Source organism: Scyliorhinus torazame, chromosome 22 (assembly GCF_047496885.1).
Source record: "Scyliorhinus torazame isolate Kashiwa2021f chromosome 22, sScyTor2.1, whole genome shotgun sequence".
Classification (NCBI taxonomy): Eukaryota; Metazoa; Chordata; class Chondrichthyes; order Carcharhiniformes; family Scyliorhinidae; genus Scyliorhinus; species Scyliorhinus torazame.
The window spans coordinates 101,288,016-101,308,383 of NC_092728.1; the positions used below are offsets into that span (position 1 = coordinate 101,288,016).

Here is a 20,368-nt window from a genome sequence, read left to right on the forward strand (position 1 = left end):
GCATTTGTAAATTATGTTATCAGATGGTGCACAATTGCTGTGTATCTCTCTGTACTTCATAAAATTGACCTCGTCCAGTTATGTGGTGCCTAACTCACACCAGGTCATTTCACCCATCACGCCAGTGTCCTTTAACCTACCCTGGTCTCGCAAAACCTCAGATTTGTATAAAATTCTTATTTTTGTTTTCAAATGCCACCATGAAATTGCGCCCCTCCGATCTCTATAATCTTCTCCGAGACCTTTGCCATCCTCCAATTCTGTCGTCTTCCTCATCTCCCATTTCTATCGTTCCATCGTTAACAGCCTTCGCCTGCCTGGGACCTAAACTCGAGAATATCTTCCCCCAATTCTCTCCACTGTCTACCTGTCTCTCCCACTTTAATACAAAGAATGGTATAGCACAGGAACAGCCCCTTTGGCCCTCCAAGCCTGCGTCGACCATGATGCCCGTCTAAACTAAAAGCTTCTACACTTGCAGGGTCCGTATCCCTCTATTCCCATCCTAGTCATGTATTCGTCAAGATGCCTCCCGCCGCTGTCGTATCTGCTTCCACCACCTCTTCCCGCAGCACATTCCAGGCGTTCATCACCCTCTGTGTAAATGAAAATACACTCCTTGAAACATAATTCTTTGCACCTGTTCGACTGTCGCCTGATGTGGTTCCTAGTCAAATTTTGTTTGATAATGCTCCAGTGAAATGCTTTAGGATGTTCTTAGATATTTGCGACACTATAATAATGCTAATTGGTTTAGTTATGGATTGTTTCAAAGTTACAGTTAACAACCAGATTTGCAATGACTTGTTGCACTTTACAAGAGCATTCAGGTTTCGTAGAACTACAAATCAAAAATGTTTCTTGACAGTAACCAGCTTTGGGGCGTCCCATTCATGTGAAAGACCCCCACTTAAGTGAAGTCTGTTAGCGCACTTCCTTCTTCCTTTTCCCTTTCTCATATCACTTTGACTCCTCCAGCTTGTTTTTTTAAAATTACTTTATCAGAGTTACAAAACCAGAGCTCAGAGTGTGGACAAGACCAGGGATGTACTTCTGAGGCTGTATAAGGCTCTGGTCAGACCCCATTTGGAGTGTTATGAGAAGTTTTGGGCCCTGTATCTAAGGAAGGGTGTGCTGGCCTTGGAAAGGTCCGGAGTGTCTTTAAGACAGAGAAAGATAGGTTCTTGATTAATGAGGGGATCAGGGGTTATGGGGAGAAGGCAGGAGAATGGGGATGAGAAAAATATCAGCTATGATTGAATGGCGGAGCAGACCCGATGGGCCGAGTGGCCTAATTCTGCTCCTATGTCTTATGGTCTTATGGACAGGGGCAAACCCCTAATCCAGCTCCTCGCCTGCTCCAAAATCCAATTCCAATTGAATCCAATTCATTGTCCCCACAAGAGAGACACACCAGATCCAGTCACTACACTTGACCTCGCGCTCACCTTCGCCAAAAGGCCCAGAACTGATGCCCTCCTGCTTATTGCTGAGTGAAAATCCTCACCTTGGAACCTCCTTTGGATTGGAGAGAGAAGAGTCGAGGGAAGGGATTATTCCAGCAGCGTGAACGGACAGTGGGCAACGTGCAAGGCTTGTTTCTCAATCTGCCAAAATTAACATAAAACCGGAACATAAGGAGACCATTCATCCAACTTTTCTGGTGGAGAATGAAACCGTTGTTTGAGCTCTATTCCAAGCACTTATTCCTCCTCAACCTATTTAAGAACATGTACGCCAAACCCGTTTATTCGATTTTTTTAACGTAATTATTATAACAAACAAAAACATTCCACTTTACCAAGTGGCATGTCTATTGTATAAATCTGTAGTATGTTAGAAATTGCTCTTTATATTTTGGGCCTGCATTGCACCTTAGATAGAATGTACAACATGGGAACAGGCCAGTCTATGTTGATACTCCACATGACCCTCGTCCTATCCACCCTCACCTTGTCCCTATCAGCATAAATATTAACACGTTCACCCGCCTGTGATTAACCAGCTTTTCCTTAAATGTACCTGTAACTCCTGATCAAATAGAATCAAATTTCGGTCTCCGCTTTATACATTTCCATCTATTCGTAATACCCAGAGCAGGTCTCGTTCTCTTTTCATGTCCCTTATGAAAATAATCTTGTTTCTAAATACTCCAATTCAAGTATAGAATCATTCAGTTTACTTTGCTAATAATTGCCTCATTCTGTACAAGACATTTAAAAGTTACTACAAATAGCACACCTACATTCTTGCCATTTCACCTTCTGCAAGGTCGGTATCTTCATTTTCCAGCAGGTTTCACACTTGCAGCTGCTTGAATTTGTCACTTTACATTACACCAGGTTGATTTACATTAAATAGTGATCTTGCAGCTGCTGAGTTTCGATTCTCGCTCAGAAGGGGAAGAGGTGGCATTTATTGAACCATTTGACATCTTTGGAAAACGCTATTTTTCATGGTTGTTGTTGCTGGAGACCTTGGGACTGACTGATTTCTCTGGAAACCCACCTCTTGCAACATCGCCAAGTTTAATTAATCTTTTTTTGCATTCATTCATGTCTTCATTTGTCGCAGCTGTGTTTTCAAAAAAATATATAGATTTCCCCTTTAATCCCCAAGACTCTTAAGATTCTTATCTAATACATTTTTAAATTTAGTGTGAACCCTTGTCCAATCATATTATCGCATCCTCAGAAAATGCCAGTTAAGTTTTGTACTCTCTACCCGAACTTATTGCTGTGATTACCTTCAAGCTCATCAATGGTGCCCTAAAACATTGAAAAATAAGACTATAGCATTACTCCAACTCTTTGCTAGTTTGTGCTCAAAGTTTACGTCTCCTGGACCCTTTAACATGGTTGTTTCTCACAGGCCAGAGATGATTTTGATGCTGTAGTGTACTATCATTTGGAACTTTGAATTGCACTGTGCTTTCTGCTGAAGAGCAAGACTGTTTGAGTGTTGACAATGTAGCCCAAAGTTAGCTTGTGTATCAATTGTTCCCAGATCATGTCCATCACGCTGTGCAGTTAATTTGTGCGTTGTGTTGTGGGGAAAGCAACAAGCCTCGGCACTCTGACATCATCAATCTTGCTTGAACCTTATTTGCTTCCCAATGTTTACGCCAGAGGGCATATTATTCATGTAAATGCTGAGTCTCCATTAAAATTTTGCTGTATTAGCAAGAATGCCAAAGTTTCCACCCAAAATTTGGTGGAGGCCAATTTAAAAAAAAAAAATGTACACCTTCTCCTCCCTTGACACATCAGTTAATTTTATCCAGGCTCATACAGATCTATTATAATAATTATCTTTATTGTCACAAGTAGGTTTACATTAACACTGCAGTGAAGTTACTGTGAAAATTCCCTAATCGCCACACTCCAGCGCCTGTTCTGGTACACAGAGGGAGAATTTAGAATGTCCAATTCACCTAACAAGCATGTCTTTTGAGACTTGTGGGAGGAAACCGGAGCACCCGGAGGAAACCCTACGCAGACAAGGGGATAATGTGCAGACTCTCCACAGACAGTGCCCCAAGCAGGGAATCGAACCTGGGACCCTGGCGCTGTGAAACAACAGTGTTAACCACTGTGCTACCGTGTCGCCCCTAAACAATAGCGCCCATCTAACTTGCCTGCCCCAGTTTTACACGTCGTAATTCTAAATTTCCCCGACACGTTTTTTTTCTCGATGTTCTTTCTGGTTGAACCGATCTAGAGTCATAAATCTTAATTTACTGGGCAGCACGGTGGCGCAGTGAGTAGCACTGCTGCCTCACGGCGCCGAGGTCCCAGATTCAATCCCAGCCCTGGGTCACTGTCCGTGTGGAGTTTGCACATTCTTCCCCTGTTTGCGTGGGTTTTGCCCCCACAACCCAAAGATGTGCAGGCTAGGTGGATTGAGCTAAATTGCCCCTTAATTGGAAAAAATTAATTGGTTACTCTAAAAAAAAATGTTTTTAAATCTTAATTTACAGGAGGCTTTCTGTTGTGTTTGACTTGGAACTGTGCCAAACAACGGGAATACAATTGTGTGCTGCAGGAAAATGTAACTACAGCATCAGCAATTCACACAAAGGTTGATTTCATAGTAACTGATCGTGGGGTTGGATGCAACTATTCCGTGGTTGTTTCAGTCCCTATTTATTAGACTGGAACTGTGATAATCTGAATTTAATCTTGTCTTTTAGTCTCTCCAATCTTGGTGTTCAAGTACTCCCAACCTCCTTTAATCTACCGTTTCTCATACATTCTAATGGGTTTTACAATTCAAGGCTTGGTGTCACTTATTCATTAATTCTTGATTTATCTCATTTCCTTCTAATTCTTCCAACCCTTAGGCTGTAGCTTTTGGCCCCCCCTTCTCAACGGAATGCACATGGGTCTCGCAGGCCCTCAGCACTAGCACAGTACTTGGTCATCGCAAGTAGCCATCCAGGGTTAAGTATAGCCATGCACATGATCACAGTGGCAGGAACTCAGCTATAAACTGTGAGCCAAATTTTGCACATTCAGAAAAGATGCATCTTTCAGGTTCTGCAGGCATTGATGAGGCCTGACGATACAACTAATTGTAAAAATATTGGGGGCTGAGATGAGATATGGGGCCCTTCCTCAGGTTTGACTTTGTTATTGAAGGCTGCAAGAGTGTGTCTTTTCCATAATAACCAGTATAATTTTTAGATGGTTACATTGACAAGCTAGGAGGAAATCAAGAAGTATTGCTGCTCACTGGATATTGTACATCTCGCATATGATCCCGCTCTCTTGTTTTTCCCTTTTCACTTTCCTTTCTCTTTCTCTTACCTTCTTTCTTTTCCTCTTTTTCTCCTGCCCTTCTCTACCTTCAATCTCGCCTTTACTTGGGTCCCCGCCCCCCCGCGACCACACAATCAAACGGCTTATTGCCAAAGCGTGTAAAGATCAGCCCAGACCGCCATCATCAGTGGTTGGCCCATCTAACAAAACACACCAATGATCTTGCTTTACATCATCTTTTACAAACTTCTGAGTTGCACATGTGATGAAGAGAGACACATTTATAGCTCTGGCACAATCGGTCTTGAGACCCAATTTTTGTTTTATTTATTTGTTCATGGGGATTTGGACATTCCTGGATAGTGTTTATTACCCATCGCTAACTGCCCTTGAGAAGGTGGTGGTAAGTTGCTGCCAGCAGCCCATGAGCCTACACCCACAGTGTTGGAAAGGATTTGACCCAATGACAGTGAAGGACTGGTGATACCGTTCCAAGTCAGAATGGTGTGTGACTTCGGGACCTAGAGGGGGTGGCGTTCTCAGATATCTGCTGCCCTTCTTCTAGGCGGCCGAGGCCACGGATTTAGAATGCGCTGTCAAAGGAACCTTAGCGAGTTGCTGCAGTGCATCTTGTAGATCATACACACGGCTGCATTGGTCTGGAGGGAGTGAATGCTTAAGGTGGGGCATGGGTTGCCAATCAAGAGGGCTGTTTTGTCCTGGATGGTGATGAGCTTCTTGAGTGTTGTTGGTGCTGTGCTCAACCAGGCAAGTAGAGAGTATTCCATCACATTCCTGACTTATGCCTAGTAGATGGTGGACAAGGCTTTGGGGAGTCGGGAGGTAAGTTATTCGCGATAACATTTCCAGCCTCTGACCTGCTCTTGTAGTCATAGTATCACAGTATTTATCCCAGTTCAGTTTGACAAGATGCATCACAGCCTGGTATGGCAGCTCCTCGACCCAAGACAAGAAGAAACTACAGAGAGTTGTGAACACTGCCCAGTCCATGACACAAACCTGCCTCCCACCCATTGACTCTGTCCACACCTTTTGTGAGGGCCACGAAGAATCCAACACGAGTTTGTAGAACAGAAAGAAAACTTTATTTACAATAACATATATATATATTTAACAGCAGCAGTAACTCCCTTGCTGCTCACTCCTCTCTGGCTGGTTCCATACTGGCCAGCTGTATTTATGCAGGGACCTGCTAATGATTTCTCTGCCCCCTCATTGGGGAAGCTCATACTCCCTCAGGATTGTGGGATTGCCATTAGTCCCCAGGCAGGTTATAACAACACCTCCTGCCACCTGGGGAAAGCGGGCAGCATAATCAAAGACCCCTCCCACCCAGCTTATTCACTCTTCCAACTTCTTCCATCGGGCAGGAGATACAAAATTCTGAGAACACGCACGAGCAGACTCAAAAACAGCTTCTTCCCGCTGCTACCAGACCCCTAAATGACCCTCTTATGGACTGATCCTGATCTCTTCACACATCTTCTCTGCTGAGTAGTGCTGCACTCCTGGATGCTTCAACCGATGCCTGTGTCAATGAATTAACATTGTGTATTTTCTGTGTGCCCTACTATGTATTTTTTTTCCTGTATGGAATGATCTGTTTGAGCTGCACGCAGAACAATACTTTTCACTGTACCCCGGTACACGTGACAATAATCCAATCCAATCCAATCCATTCAACAAATGGTTTTTAACATTCCAAATATTTAGGGCGGCATGCGACATAGTGGTTAGCACTGGGACGGCGACGCTGAGGACCCTGGTACGGATCCCAGCGTTGCGTCACTGTCCGTGTGGAGTTTGCACATTCTCCCCGTGTTTGCGTGGGTTTCGCCCCCACAACCCAAAGATGTGCAGGCTAGGTGGATAGGCCACGCTAAATTGCCCCTTAATTGGTAAAGAACAATAATTGGCTACTCTAAAATAAAAATAAGCATTCCAAATATTCAAAGGCCTGTGTTGTTTCATTCTAAACTTAGTTTGAATTATTAGTTTGGATCACGCACACTCTTCTTGCTTACGTGGATTCTGTGCGGCCCTATTTATAAACTTGAAAGATGCACATTATAAATATAAGTGCATTTGGAAGCAATTTCAAGGCTGTAATCTGTCTGCATTTGAATGATAGTTATAAACCCCTGAACTTCACACTGGAGTTTATGAGCCTCACAACCTGCCGACATAATGCATAGTCTTTCAATGATGGATATCATGTTGTGTTCGGTCTGAATGATCAGGGTGAGGGAGTTTTGCTGTGGGTTTTCAATGTTGGTGATCTTTCCTATTTTTTTCTGTATTTCATTTCAGGATGAATCTTAAAATTGTTAAAGAATTTGGGGACCGGGCAGCCCAAGGCCGAGCTTATGGTAACCTCGGTAACACGCATTACCTTTTAGGAAACTACGATGACGCAATTGCATTTCACAAAGAGGTAAAGATCAGTATCTGTCTGTGACACTGCCATGACGTGAAGATGTCTTGTTCTGAAAGTGTTTTCTGTTTGCACTACTGTCAAGACAGTCCCGACAGATGGTTTGAGAAGAATGCAAGCCCTAAACCCTACCTTCTAAAAAGCATGATCAGAAAGAGCCATGCACATCTGGTGCCAGTGGTAAATGCGTTGGAGCATGTGACCCGGAATTCACATTCCATGTGATTGGGCACCCTAATTCTTGTCCTTATCAGGGAGCCACTGTGTCAGACACTGAGGTGGGAGTGGGGGTAAAGGATTTGCAGCAAAAAACAAATGGTCGAGTTTATAATGGCATGGCATATTTGGGCGGCACGGTAGCAGAATAGTTGTCACTGTTTCTTCACAGCGCCAGGGTCCCGGGTTCGAATCCCATTTGGGTCACTGACTGTGCGGAGTCTGCACGTTCTCCCCGTGTCTGCGTGGGTTTCCTCCGGGTGCTCCGGTTTCCTCCCACAAGTCCCGAAAGACGTGATGGTAGGTAATTTGGACCTTCTGAATTCTCCCTCCGTGTACCCGAGCAGGCGCCGGAGTATGGCGACTAGGGGCTTTTCACAATAACTTAATTGCTGTGTTAATGTAAGCCTACTTGTGACACCAATAAAGATTATTATTTATTATTATTAATGAACAATCTCTACTTACTCAGCAAGCAGAGTCCAATTAAACAGTGCACCACAGCAAACAGTCTACAGAATCTATTTAAGAGTCTCCACGAGCTACGGCAAACAGAGCTAATGATTGTAAATAAAAGCAAATTACTGTGGATGCTGAAATCTGAAACAAAAACAGAAAATACTGGACAATCTCAGCAGATCTGAAGGCATCTGGGTTGACGGGCAGCATGGTAGCATAGTGGTTAGCACAATTGCTTCACAGCCCCAGAGTCTCAGGTTCGTCTCCCGGCTTGGGTCACTGTCTGTGCAGAGTCTGCACGTTCTCCCCGTGTCTGCGTGGGTTTCCTCTGGGTGCTCTGGTTTCCTCCCACAGTCCAAAGATGTGCAGTTTAGATGGATTGGCCATGCTAAATTGCCCTTAATGTCCAAAATTGCCCTTAGTTTGGGTGGGGTTACTGGGTTATGGGGATAGGGTGGAGGTGTGGGCTTGGATAGGTGCTCTTTCCAAGAACCGGTGCAGACTCGATGGGCCGAATGGCCTCCTTCTGCACTGTAAATTCTATGATTCTATGAAAGCTTTGTCACTTTTGACGAAGAGTCTTCCAGATTCTAAACATTAGCTCCCTTCTCTCTCCACTGCTGCTGTCAGACCTGCTGAGATTGTCCAGAACTAATTAATTGGACCTAACAGCAACAACTTCTCACAATTCTCCAACAAAATGCAGTGAGTTGAGAGGATAGTTACAGAATACAAATTCTGTGCGTAAAATCAGTCGTAATCGCTTATCGCAGTGTGTGAATGATGGAGAAATTACCTGATCATCTCGAAATGGCCTGGAAGAGTGGCACTGTTTTCTGCAGCTGGTCTTTAAGGCAGCAATATATTGTGATTAAAAAGCTACCATTGTTAATAGACGAGTGGTACAGGTCAGGTGGCTGAATCGCCTGTGCGACATATGAAGGCTATGAACTTCATTGGTGTAGCATTTGGTTAGTGTTGTGTACTGACCAATACAGGGAGAATTGACATTATTAGATGGGGAAATCTGATTGAAGAACCTTAACATTTATAAAGCTGTAGGTTAAAGAGATGGGATGCCTGTGTGCTATTGATTCTCAGTGGAAAATTCATTAGATGAGCCACAGATGTGCAGAAAGTAAACCAGCACATAAATATTAATAATAGATTTTTAATAGAATTGCTGGATAACTAATTATTTTTTCATTCCTCTTGTGGTTGGAATAGAAGAGGAAGAGTAGACTCCAGGGCATAAATTCAGAGCTAAGTTACAATTCTCGTCCAATCATCTAACAGCAGATGCTTGGTTGTGCTGTGGAGGGAATGTGTCTTGCTTCCAAGTGCAAGAGGACGTGGCAGTGCAGTGGTAGTGTTGCTGTACTAGTAATCCAGAGGCCCAGAATAATGCCCCGAGGACATAGGTTCAAATCCCCCCACCAAGACAGCTGGTGGAATAGAACGTCAATTGATAAATCTGGAATATGCAGCTATGGCAATCCTTGGCCAGCCTGGCCTACATGTGACTCCAGACCCACAACCACGTTGCTGACTCCGTTCAAGGGCCACTGAGGATAGGTAACTCCTACATCCCATGAAAGACTAAAGGAGGAAGAGGCAAACTCTGAATCCCAGTTAGCATTCAGTGGAGAGGTAATCAATAGAAAACTGTGATCAATCCCCGATTCCAAGCTCTTGAGAATAAGGTTTGGTAGCATTGATAGCTATAGAACATAGAATAGAACAGTGTTCTTCAAACTTTTTTTCCGGGGACCCATTTTTACCAACTGGCCAACCTTCAGAACCCAACCCGGCCGACCTTCACGACCCACGCCGGCTGAACTTCGCAACCCACGCCGACCGACCTTCGCGACCCACGCCGACCGACCTTCGCGACCCACGCCGGCCGACCTTCGTGACCCACGCCGGCCGACCTGCGCGACCCACCATTTTCTCTTGCCTTGTTTGCTGCTGACAAAAATGGAGGAAATGGTTTGGGGGTCCCTTTGGCCCTCGTACACGCTCCTCCAATGGAACCTGTTGGATGAAGGTGAAGCCTTCCGGTGTCGGAAAGTATGGAGTCTCCAACTGTCCAAAGTTCTGCATTTTGTTTCTGTAAAATTTTGTCAAATAAAACCCCCCTGAACTTGTAAAAAAAAAAAAATGTTTTTAATGAATAAAATAAATGAAAAAATTAAAAATTAAATGAATAAAATAAATGAATAAAATGAATAAACGCCCCCCCCCCCCCGGAACTTGTAAAACGAAAAGCTGCGACCGTTTAAAAAATATAGTTTTGAGCATGCGTGCCGATGATCTGGCACGCATGCGCAGTGCGGCCGTATTTTATTTACATATTCGTGGCCATTTTGAAGGCCGCTTGCAGCCGGCATTATTAAAAGCCGGCTGTTGCGCGCAGATTTGCGTGATCGGGAGCACCGCGACCCTCCCGACACCCGCCCGCGACCCACCCGCGGTTTCGCGCCCCCGAGTTTGACAATGCCTGGAATAGAACATCATCATAGAATCATAGAATTTACAGTGCAGAAGGAGGCCATTCGGCCCATCGAGTCTGCACCAGTTCTTGGAAAGAGCACCCTACCCAAGGTCAACACCTCCACCCTATCCCTATCCCCATAACCCAGTAACCCCACCCAACACTAAGGGCAATTTTGGACACTAAGGGCAATTTATCATGGCCAATCCACCTAACCTGCACATCTTTGGACTGTGGGAGGAAACCGGAGCACCCGGAGGAAACCTCAGGCACACACGGGGAGGATGTGCAGACTCCGCACAGACAGTGACCCAAGCCGGAATCGAACCCGGGACCCTGGAGCTGTGAAGCAATTGTGTTATCCACAATGCTACTGTGCTGCCCTTGTACATAGAACATAGAACAGTACAGCACAGTACAGGCCCTTCTGCCCACGATGTTGTGCCGACCATTTATCCTAATCTAAGATCAGCCTAACCTACACCCCTTCAATTTACTGCTGACCATGTGTCTGTCTAAGAATCGCTTACATGTTCCTAATGACTCTGACTCCATCACCTCTGCTGGCAGTGCATTCCACACACCCACCACTCTCTGTGTAAAGAACCTACCTCTGACATCTCCCCGATACCTTTCTCCAATCACCTTAAAATTATGTCCCCTCCTGACAGCCATTTCCACCCTGGGGAAAAGTCTCTGGCTATCCACTCTATCCATGCCTCTCATCACCTTGTACCTATCAAGTCACCTCTCTGCCTTCTTCACTCCAGTGAGATAAGCCCTAGCTCCCTCAACCTTTCTTCATAAGACATGCCCTCCAGTCCAGGCAGCATCCTGGTAAATCTCCTCTGTACCCTCTCCAAAGCATCCACATCCTTCCTAAAATGAGGCGACCAGAACTGGACACAATATTCCAAGTGTGGAGAGACGGGAGAAACTGCAGTGTTTCTTAGAACCAGAAGGTTAAGGAAAAACAGAACCAAAGTATTCAGAATTATGTTGGATTTTGATGGAACAGGTAGGCACAAGTTGTTTCATCTGTCATGTGGGTGGATAACCAGATTTAAAGTGGCTAACAGTTTGATAGCAGCAGAGAAGCATTTTCCTTCACAGCGGCTTAGTAAAATCTTGAACACTTTGCGTGGGATAATCAGGGAAGCGAATTCCATAGGGCCTTTCAAAAGACAATTGGACATCTACTTGAAGGCCAATTTGCAGGTTTATGGCAAGAAAACGGGGATGTGGGACTAAATTGGGCAGCATCAAAGAGCTGGCACAAGAAAGGTGGGCCCAATGGTCTCCACCTGTGCTGTAAGGTTCCACGAATGGTAGAAGACCGGGGAGGGAGGTCAGGAAAAGGGTCACCCATCCAGTACCTTGGGAGTAACAAGTGCTGTCCAGCAACAGGGACCTTGAGGACAATGAAGAAAAGGACTTGTTGTTCCTCTGCTACGATCGGTAAAATTAACGGGGACAGCTTTATAATTATAATTATAATATTTTATTATTGTCACAAGTAGGCTTACGTTAACACTGCAATGAAGTTACTGTGAAAAGCCCCTAGTCACCACACTCTGGCACCTGTTCAGGCACACTGAGGGAGAATTCAGAATGTCCAATTCACCTAACAAGCACGTATTTTGGGACTTGTGAGAGGAAACCGGAGCACCCGGAGGAAACCCACACAGACACGGGGAGAACCTGCAGACTCCGCACAGACAGTGACCCAAGCCGGGAATCGAACCTGGGACCCTGGCGCTTTGAAGCAACAGTGCTAACCTCTGTGCTACCGTGTCACCCAGCTTTAGTGTTTGTACTGAGGCTCTCGGCTCATATTGCAGTAAGGTGGGAAATTCCTTGTCTTTTCTCCCTTTTAGTCTCCTGTTAACTTTCTCCAGAATTTTCTACTCTTATTTCAGATTTCCAGCACCTGCAGGTTTTGCCAATTCTTTTTTCCCCCCACTTCAGGGGAAATTTAGCGTGGCCAATCCACCTACCCTGCACATGTGGTGAGACCCACGCAGACACGAGGAGAATGTGCAAACTCCACACGGACAGTGACTTTTTTATGCCTCAAAAGGAGGTAGAGTTAGATTCAATTGGGAATTGGACAGGTATTCGAAGGGGTTAAAGTTCTCGGCTCTTGGTAAAGAGCCAAGGGTTGGGATTAATCCTTTTATACAGCACGGACAGTATTTTTGTTCAATGTTGTACTCTTAGTTTGTACTCTTAGTGGAGCCTGCACCCGCTCTTTGAAAGAGCAATTGGATTAATCCTACTCCCTCTGCTCTTTCCCCAAAGCCGTGCAATTTTACCCCTTTGAATACCTGTCCAATTTCCGTTCAAATGTCGCTCTTACCTCATTTTCAGGCATAAAAAAATAATTGGCAAAGCTTGCAGGTGCAGGAAATCTGAAATAAGACAAGAAAATGCTGGAGAAAGTCAACAGGCCAGGCAGCAATCTGCGGGTCGATGGCCTTTCGCCTGAACTGAAGAAAGATAGAAATGTGAAATTGGTTATAAAATAAGATCATCTTCACCTTCCCGTATTTTTACCTTAAACCTGTTCCCTTTCGTTACCGACCGACGTGCTGTACTATTTAGTGGAAGCCTTTTATCAGACTTGAGCTAATGCTGATTTTCAACTGTCTAATCGAAGGTATGTGAAAGTGAGTCATGCCCTGGTGAACCTTTCCCTTCCTCCTATTGAGTAACGCAGCTGACATCAGGATCAGTAGAATGACCAGACCGTTCCCTCATCTTATCCCTCTGTATTGCTGCTCCAACAAAATGTATATTTCAGGAAGATCAGCCCATGTAGTTAGTTCCTCAGCGTATCAGAAATTCGGTCGGAGAATTACTTGTTCTTGAGATCAAACAAGTTAAACATGCTTTTTATTTGAGGTCCCGGATCGAGTGAAAATGGCAATTTATGCAGTGTGTTTTCAATAAATGGGCATTTTGAATGTTGAAATAGCAGTGCTAAAAGAATGGAGAGATCTCCATTTCACGTGGAGTGATAGGGCGGGAATGGATAGTTCCGTTTAATAGTGAGGGGCAAACAGTGGGCATCTAAAATTTATATCTGTGCATCTGGTCTTGATGTGTTGAACCTATTTCAAGATTCAAGATTCTGTGTAGCGTAGCAACAGAGTCTGGAGTCAAATTTTGTCTGATTGCCCTGGTTATCTGAGGCTGTTTTCTATAGGGGGCGCTGGTGTCAAGTAGGAACTTCAACCAAGTTGGTCCTTAAAAAGAAAACCATCGCAGTCACACAGTAAAACAAATGCATTTGCCCGTCAGGCTGCACTTGTGCAAATGCTCAATTTAAAATAATAATTAGCGGATGATGGCAAATGCTTCATCATTAGCAAAGTTGTGAATAATGCAGAGACTCTGCGATATCTAATACATCGGTTTTGAGTGATTGATGGGCCTGTCAGGGGCTGGTTTAGCACAGGGCTAAATAGCTGGCTTTTAAAGCAGACCAAGGCAGGCCAGCAGCACAGTTCAATTCCCGTAACAGCCTCCCCGAACAGGCACCGGAATGTGGCTACGAGGGGCTTTTCACAATAACTTCATTTGAAGCCTACTTGTGACAATAAGCGATTTTTGCAGCACGGTAGCACAAGTGGATAGCACTGTGGCTTCACAGCGCCAGGGTCCCAGGTTCAATTCCCCGCTGGGTCAGTGTCTGTGTGGAGTTTGCACGTTCTCCCCGTGTGTGTGTGTGTGTGTTTCCTCCGGATGCTCCGGTTTCCTCCCACGGTCCAAAGACATGCAGGTTAGGTGTATTGGCCATGATAAATTGCCCTCCGTGTCCAAAAAGGGTTGGGGGGGGTTGTTGGTTTGCGGGGATGGGGTGGAAGTGAGGGCTTAAGTGGGTCGGTGCAGACTCGATGGGCCGAATGGCCTCCTTCTGCACTGTATGTTCTATGTTCACTTCATTTCAATAGATGAGACTTAACTTTTAAAACATTTTTCCCTAGCGGCTTTCGATAGCAAAGGAATTTGGGGACAAAGCAGCTGAGCGAAGAGCCTACAGCAACCTTGGAAATGCGCACATATTCCTGGGAAGATTTGACGTGGCTGCCGAGTATTACAAGTAAGATTTATTTTGCTTGGTACGCAGGATCAGGAGACCGTTGTTCAGTTGGGCCGTGTAGTGGTTGATCTGTATTAGGTGGAGGGGCAGGTAGTATGGAGGAGGTGGGGAGGCTGCAGAAAGATTTAGACAGTTTAGGAGAGTGGTCCAAGAAATGGCTGATGAAATTCAACGTGGGCAAGTGCGAGGTCTTGCACTTTGGAAAAAAGAATAGAGGCATGGACTATTTTCTAAACGGTGACAAAATTCATAATGCTGAAGTGCAAAGGGACTTGGGAGTCCTAGTCCAGGATTCTCTAAAGGTAAACTTGCAGGTTGAGTCTGTAATTAAGAAAGCAAATGCAATGTTGTCATTCATCTCAAGAGGCTTGGAATATAAAAGCAGGGATGTACTTTTGAAGCTTTATAAAGCATTAGTTAGGCCCCATTTAGAATACTGTGAGCAATTTTGGGCCCCACACCTCAGGAAGGACATACTGGCACTGGAGCGGGTCCAGCGGAGATTCACACGGATGATCCCAGGAATGGTAGGCCTAACATACGATGAACGTCTGAGGATCCTGGGATTATATTCATTGGAGTTTAGGAGGTTGAGGGGAGATCTAATAGAAACTTACAAGATAATGAATGGCTTAAATAGGGTGGATGTAGGGAAGTTGTTTCCATTAGCAGGGGAGACTAGGACCCGGGGGCACAGCCTTAGAATAAAAGGGAGTCAGTTTAGAACAGAGATGAGGAGAAATTTCTTCAGCCAGAGAGTGGTGGGTCTGTGGAATTCATTGCCACAGAGGGCGGTGGAGGCCGGGACGTTGAGTGTCTTTAAGACAGAAGTTGATCAATTCTTGATTTCTTGAGGAATTAAGGGCTATGGAGAGAGAGCGGGTAAATGGAGTTGAAATCAGCCATGATTGAATGGCGGAGTGGACTCGATGGGCTGAATGGCCTTACTTCTGCTCCTATGTCTTATGGTCTTATGGTATCTTCATCTATCCTCCTGCCCAGCAGGATGTTACGGTGTTGCCGAGAAGAATTGAAATTTAAATGGCTCACCAGTTTCTCCGGGGCAGTGGTGGCGGAGATGCGCCACGGCAGGACCGTAAAATCTGGGCCGATATTTCCCGTTGAAGCCCAGCCTCCGGAGTTTGTTTTGAGGGGGAGAAAGCGTTCCCCGGCATCACCCCTGAAAAGTCTACCTCTCACTTTAAGGTTATGCTCCTATTGCTCTGAAGTCCCGCCACCAGGGGAAATGGGGTAAGGAAAGAGAAAACTACCAGTTCCTTGTGTCATTATGTCCACCTCAATTGGATCATCTCCTTCATCGTTTATATCGAAGGGAATACAAACATAGTCGAGACAACCTATCCTCGAAATTTAGCCGTTCTAACGCAGTTCACAGGAGACTAAGGTTTTTAATTCCATGGGTGTTTTTGAGAAGAACAGTTTATGGATCAATATGGTAAATTGTTTTGGTGCTGGGACAGTGTTGGTTTCAACAGGTAGGTTGCCTGTTAATGACTAGCGGTTAGCAAATTGCTGTTCCATAAAGTCTTCAATGAAGCTAAACATGGACATCAGGTATCTTTGGTAGCGGTTGGGTGAGAGGGAATTGGCTAAAGGTGGGATAACCTCCCCAAGTCCTTGGCGGGCAGGGTTAAGACTATTAAAATGAATGTACTCCCGAGATTTTTATTTATTTTTCAATCTCTCCCTATTTTTCTCCCCAAGTCCTTTTTTGTTAAAATCAACAAATTGATGTCCTCCTTTATTTGGGCGGGAGGACTCCCAAGAATCTGTGGGGCTTTGCTCCAAAGAGAGGGGCATGGCTCTACCCATTTTATTGCTTTATTATTAAGCTGGCACAGTGGTTAGCACTGCTGCTCCAGGGACCCGCGTTCAATTCTGGCCTCAGGTGGCTGTCTGTGCGGAGTCTGCACGTTCTCCCCGTGTCTGCGTGGGTTTCCTCCGGGTGCTCTGGTTTCCTCCCACAGTCCAAAGATGTGCAGGTTAGGTAGATTTGTCATGATAAATTGTCCCTTAGCATCCAAAAGGTGAGGTGGGGTTAATGGGTTATGGGGATAGGGTGGAGGCATGGGCAGGGTGCTCTTTCCAAGTGCCAGTGGGCTGAATGGCCTCCTTCTGCACTGTAGGGATTCTATGACTATCGGGCAGCAAGTATTCAGAAGATTTTGTTGTGGTTCAGTGATCCTGATTTCATATGGGGGCAAATGGAAGCGAGCTCCTGCACTGTTGCTAGCCTTAGTGCAATGGTAACTGCATTGTAGCCTTTCTCTCCATTGAGATTGTCCCTGAATCCAATGGTGGTATTTACCCTGAGAATCTGGAAGCAGTTCAGGTAACATTTTAAGCTCTGTTCCCTGTCTTCATTAGACCCTATCTGCAACAACCACCCTTTTCTGCCGACGGGTTTGGACTCTACGTTTAAAGACGGGTTGGAGAGGTTTAAGAGACCAATTTGTGGAGGGGAGGTTTGTCAGTTTTAAGGGGCTGATGGAGAAATTCCAACTGCCTCGTTCCAGTCTTTTCAGATACTTTCAGATTTGCGATTTCTTTTCTTCTTCAAGGTTTTCCCCTCCATTCCCTCGGCACCACTCTCTCCCCTGCTGAAGAGGACTTTGTCTTTGGCTATGTCTGATAGGGGTGGATTATTTTGGGCATATTATGGCCATATCCACCCGGTGGAGTCCGCTCTGTTGAGTGAGGTGAGGATGAAATGGGAGGGTGAATTGGGTCCCATCTTAGGATAGTGAGATATGGAGTGAGGCTCTTCACAGGGTCACCTCCTTGTCTTAATATCCTTGGTTAAGTTTGATTGAATTCACGGTGGTGCATAGGGCACATCTGACTAAAGCAAGGATGAGTGGATTTTTCTCTGGTGTGGAGGACAAGTGTGTGCGTTGCTCTCGGGGGTGGGGGGGGGGGGGGGGGGTGGCTAACCACACTCTTATGTTCTCGTGTTATCCCAAGTTGGTACGGTATCGGGCTTCTTTCTTCAGCACCATGTCAGAGATCTCAGTGTTGATTTGGATCCATGTACACTGCTGGAGCCTGTAGTGATATGCATCACTGTATACACACAAGGGGTTAAGGTAAATACACTACAACTAAGTAACCACTAGAGGGAGCACCAGAGATGTGTAACCTATTCACAAGAAAATGAAATCTTGAAGATTTTGACTCCAGAAGAGGAGCATCAAGAAACCAAAGATGATTCAAGTGAACCTGAAATGACTCCAGAAGAGGAGCACCAAGGAATCAAAGAGGAATCACATCAACCACAAAGGAGTGTTGTCACCAACATCAATGCAACATCAGATCATTCTCACAATCCTCAAGAAGAAACGCTCAATGAAACATCAGGGGCGTCATTCTCCGACCCCCCCGCCGGGTCGGAGAATCGCCGGGGGCTGGCGTGAATCCCGCCCCCGCCGGTTGCCGAAGTCTCCGGCACCGGATATTCGGCGGGGGCGGGAATCGGGCCGCGCCGGTTGGCGGGCCACCCCCCGCGATTCTCCGGCCTGGATGGGCCGAAGTCCCGCCGATAAATTGCCTGTCCCGCCGCCGTGGATTAAACCACCTTTTGAACGGCGGGACAAGGCGGCGTGGGCGGGCTCCGGGGTCCTGGGGAGGGCACGGGGCGATCTGGCCCCGGGGGTGCCCCCACGGTGGCCTGGCCCAGCCCGCGATCGGGGCCCACCAATCCGCGGGCGGGCCTGTGCCGTGGGGGCACTCTTTCCCTTCCGCCTCCGCCACGGTCTCCACCATGGCGGAGGCGGAAGAGACTCCCTCCACTGCGCATGCGTGGGAAACTGTCAGCGGCCGCAGACGCTCCCGTGCATGCGCCGCCCCGAGATGTCATTTCCGCGCCAGCTGGCGGGGCAACAAAGGCCGTTTCCGCCAGTTGGCGGGGCGGAAATTCCTCCGGCGTCGGCCTAGCCCCTCAATGTTGGGGCTCGGCCCCCAAAGAGGCGGAGCATTCCGCACCTTTGGGGCGGCGCGATGCCTGTCTGATTGGCGCCGTTTTGGGCGCCAGTCGGCGGACATCGCGCCGTTTCGGGAGAATTTCGCCCCAGATATCACAAAGGACATTGACACAAATAACTTTGAGAATGACTCGAATTATCCACACAGAATGGTCATTGAGCGCAGCAAGAACAACAAAAACCACAAGAAGCACAACAGAACCAAGAACAACAACAGCAACAAGTACGACAACAAAAACAACAAAGACAGAAATGACAAAAACAACAACAATGAAACAACAACTTGTACGACATGGTACAACTCTGCACATGAAGGACAATGTAACAGCACAGCTCAAAACAATGGCAAGAGTACAAACATACCACGGCATGACAACGAATCTCACAAATTCACATTTGCTCCACTACAAACAAGCAAACCAGATTTCGAGGCAGATGGCATGCAGCACCAATACCGCAAGCACAGAAAAACGTCCGGGTCAGACAACATACAGAATCGATACCACAAGCATAGAAAAAAAAAGTCTAAGTCAGACAACAAAGTGATTGGACCATTCGAACACCTCATGATGACTTCTTGGTGACTTAAACACATGAACACTGACGACGTTCACAAAGAAATGACAACATCAACATCACCACTTCAACAACAGAAGAAGAAAGCAACTCAACCGAACAAATTCATGAAGTTTGGACTCATACATTTTTAAAATTAAGATTGGACTCATAAATATTAACTGGCTTTGTATAATCATCAATATCATCACAACTTGTACATATCATCATTTATCTACCTATTTTGTACAATTTTCTTTTACAAAGTACAGAAAATATGTAACAAGAAAAAAGGGGGGATGTAGTGATATGCATCATTGTATATACACAAGGGGCTAAGGGAAATACACTACAACTAAGTAACCACTAGAGGGAGCAGCAAAAATATATATATATACATAGACAAACCGGAAGTCAGTCTCTCCCTCTCCACAGGAACGGCAGCTAGTGAGCAGGACACAGACATGCAGCTCCGATGTAACATAGTCAATTAGTCCATTGTTTTCATGCAGCAGTTGGATTTATGTACTCGAGTATCTGAAGTGAGACTTGAACTGCAGATTGCCAGAGGAGTTTTGCTTAAATAATGAACGAATGTTTACCGAGTTCCTAATATAGATTTTTAAAATTTAGAGCACCCAATTCATTTTTTCCAATTAAGGGGCGATTTAGCATGGTCAATCCACCGAGCCTGTATATCTTTGGGTTGTGGGGGCGAAACCCACGCAAACATGGGGAGAATGTGCAAACTCCACACAAACAGTGACCCAGAGCTGGGATTGAACCTGGGACCTCGGCTATTGCGCCACCGTGCTGCCCTGCGAGTTCCCAATATAATGGGAATGACTGTGGCCGAGTAGTTCTTCAGATTGTAGCTACTCATCTTTATTTCACAGTCGTGGCACACTGCCCTTGCAATTCAAGTGCTTTGGCTAGATTTGGATCCTCAGTTCAGATTATGCAGTGCAGTTGTCAGCAATGAGCTGGTCTGTAATTGTCAAAGGCGGTGTCCTTGTTGAAGCAGCTTTCTTCTATTTTAGGATTGATCAATGGGCACACAGTGTTCTGAGATAAGTACACCTCATACTATAAATTACAGCTCTTGTCTGCAAGTAGCACCTGGCTGGACTACTGACATTGAAACAGGGAACCTTTACTCAGCATTGTCGTAAAGTCTCAGACCTAGGTTTACGTTTTGCCCTTTCTATCTTGGAAAGGGCAGAGAGATATCATAGAATCCCCACAGTGCAGAAGGAGACCATTCGGCCCATCGTGTCTGCACCGACCCTTTGAAAGACCACCCTACCAAGGCCCAATCTCCCG

At 45.7% G+C, this 20,368-nt stretch overlaps 1 protein-coding gene across 7 annotated transcripts in view; it reads left to right on the forward strand.

The window, feature by feature from the left end:
* LOC140399277 (G-protein-signaling modulator 1-like) overlaps positions 1-20,368 on the forward strand; it is a 386,887-nt gene that overhangs the window by 219,146 nt on the left and 147,373 nt on the right. For all 7 annotated transcript variants that reach the window (XM_072488747.1, XM_072488745.1, XM_072488750.1 and 4 more), the window contains 2 exons: positions 7,092-7,215; positions 14,374-14,489. In XM_072488747.1, the coding sequence (XP_072344848.1) occupies positions 7,092-7,215; positions 14,374-14,489 (240 nt within the window). The remainder of the gene's footprint in view (positions 1-7,091; positions 7,216-14,373; positions 14,490-20,368) is intronic.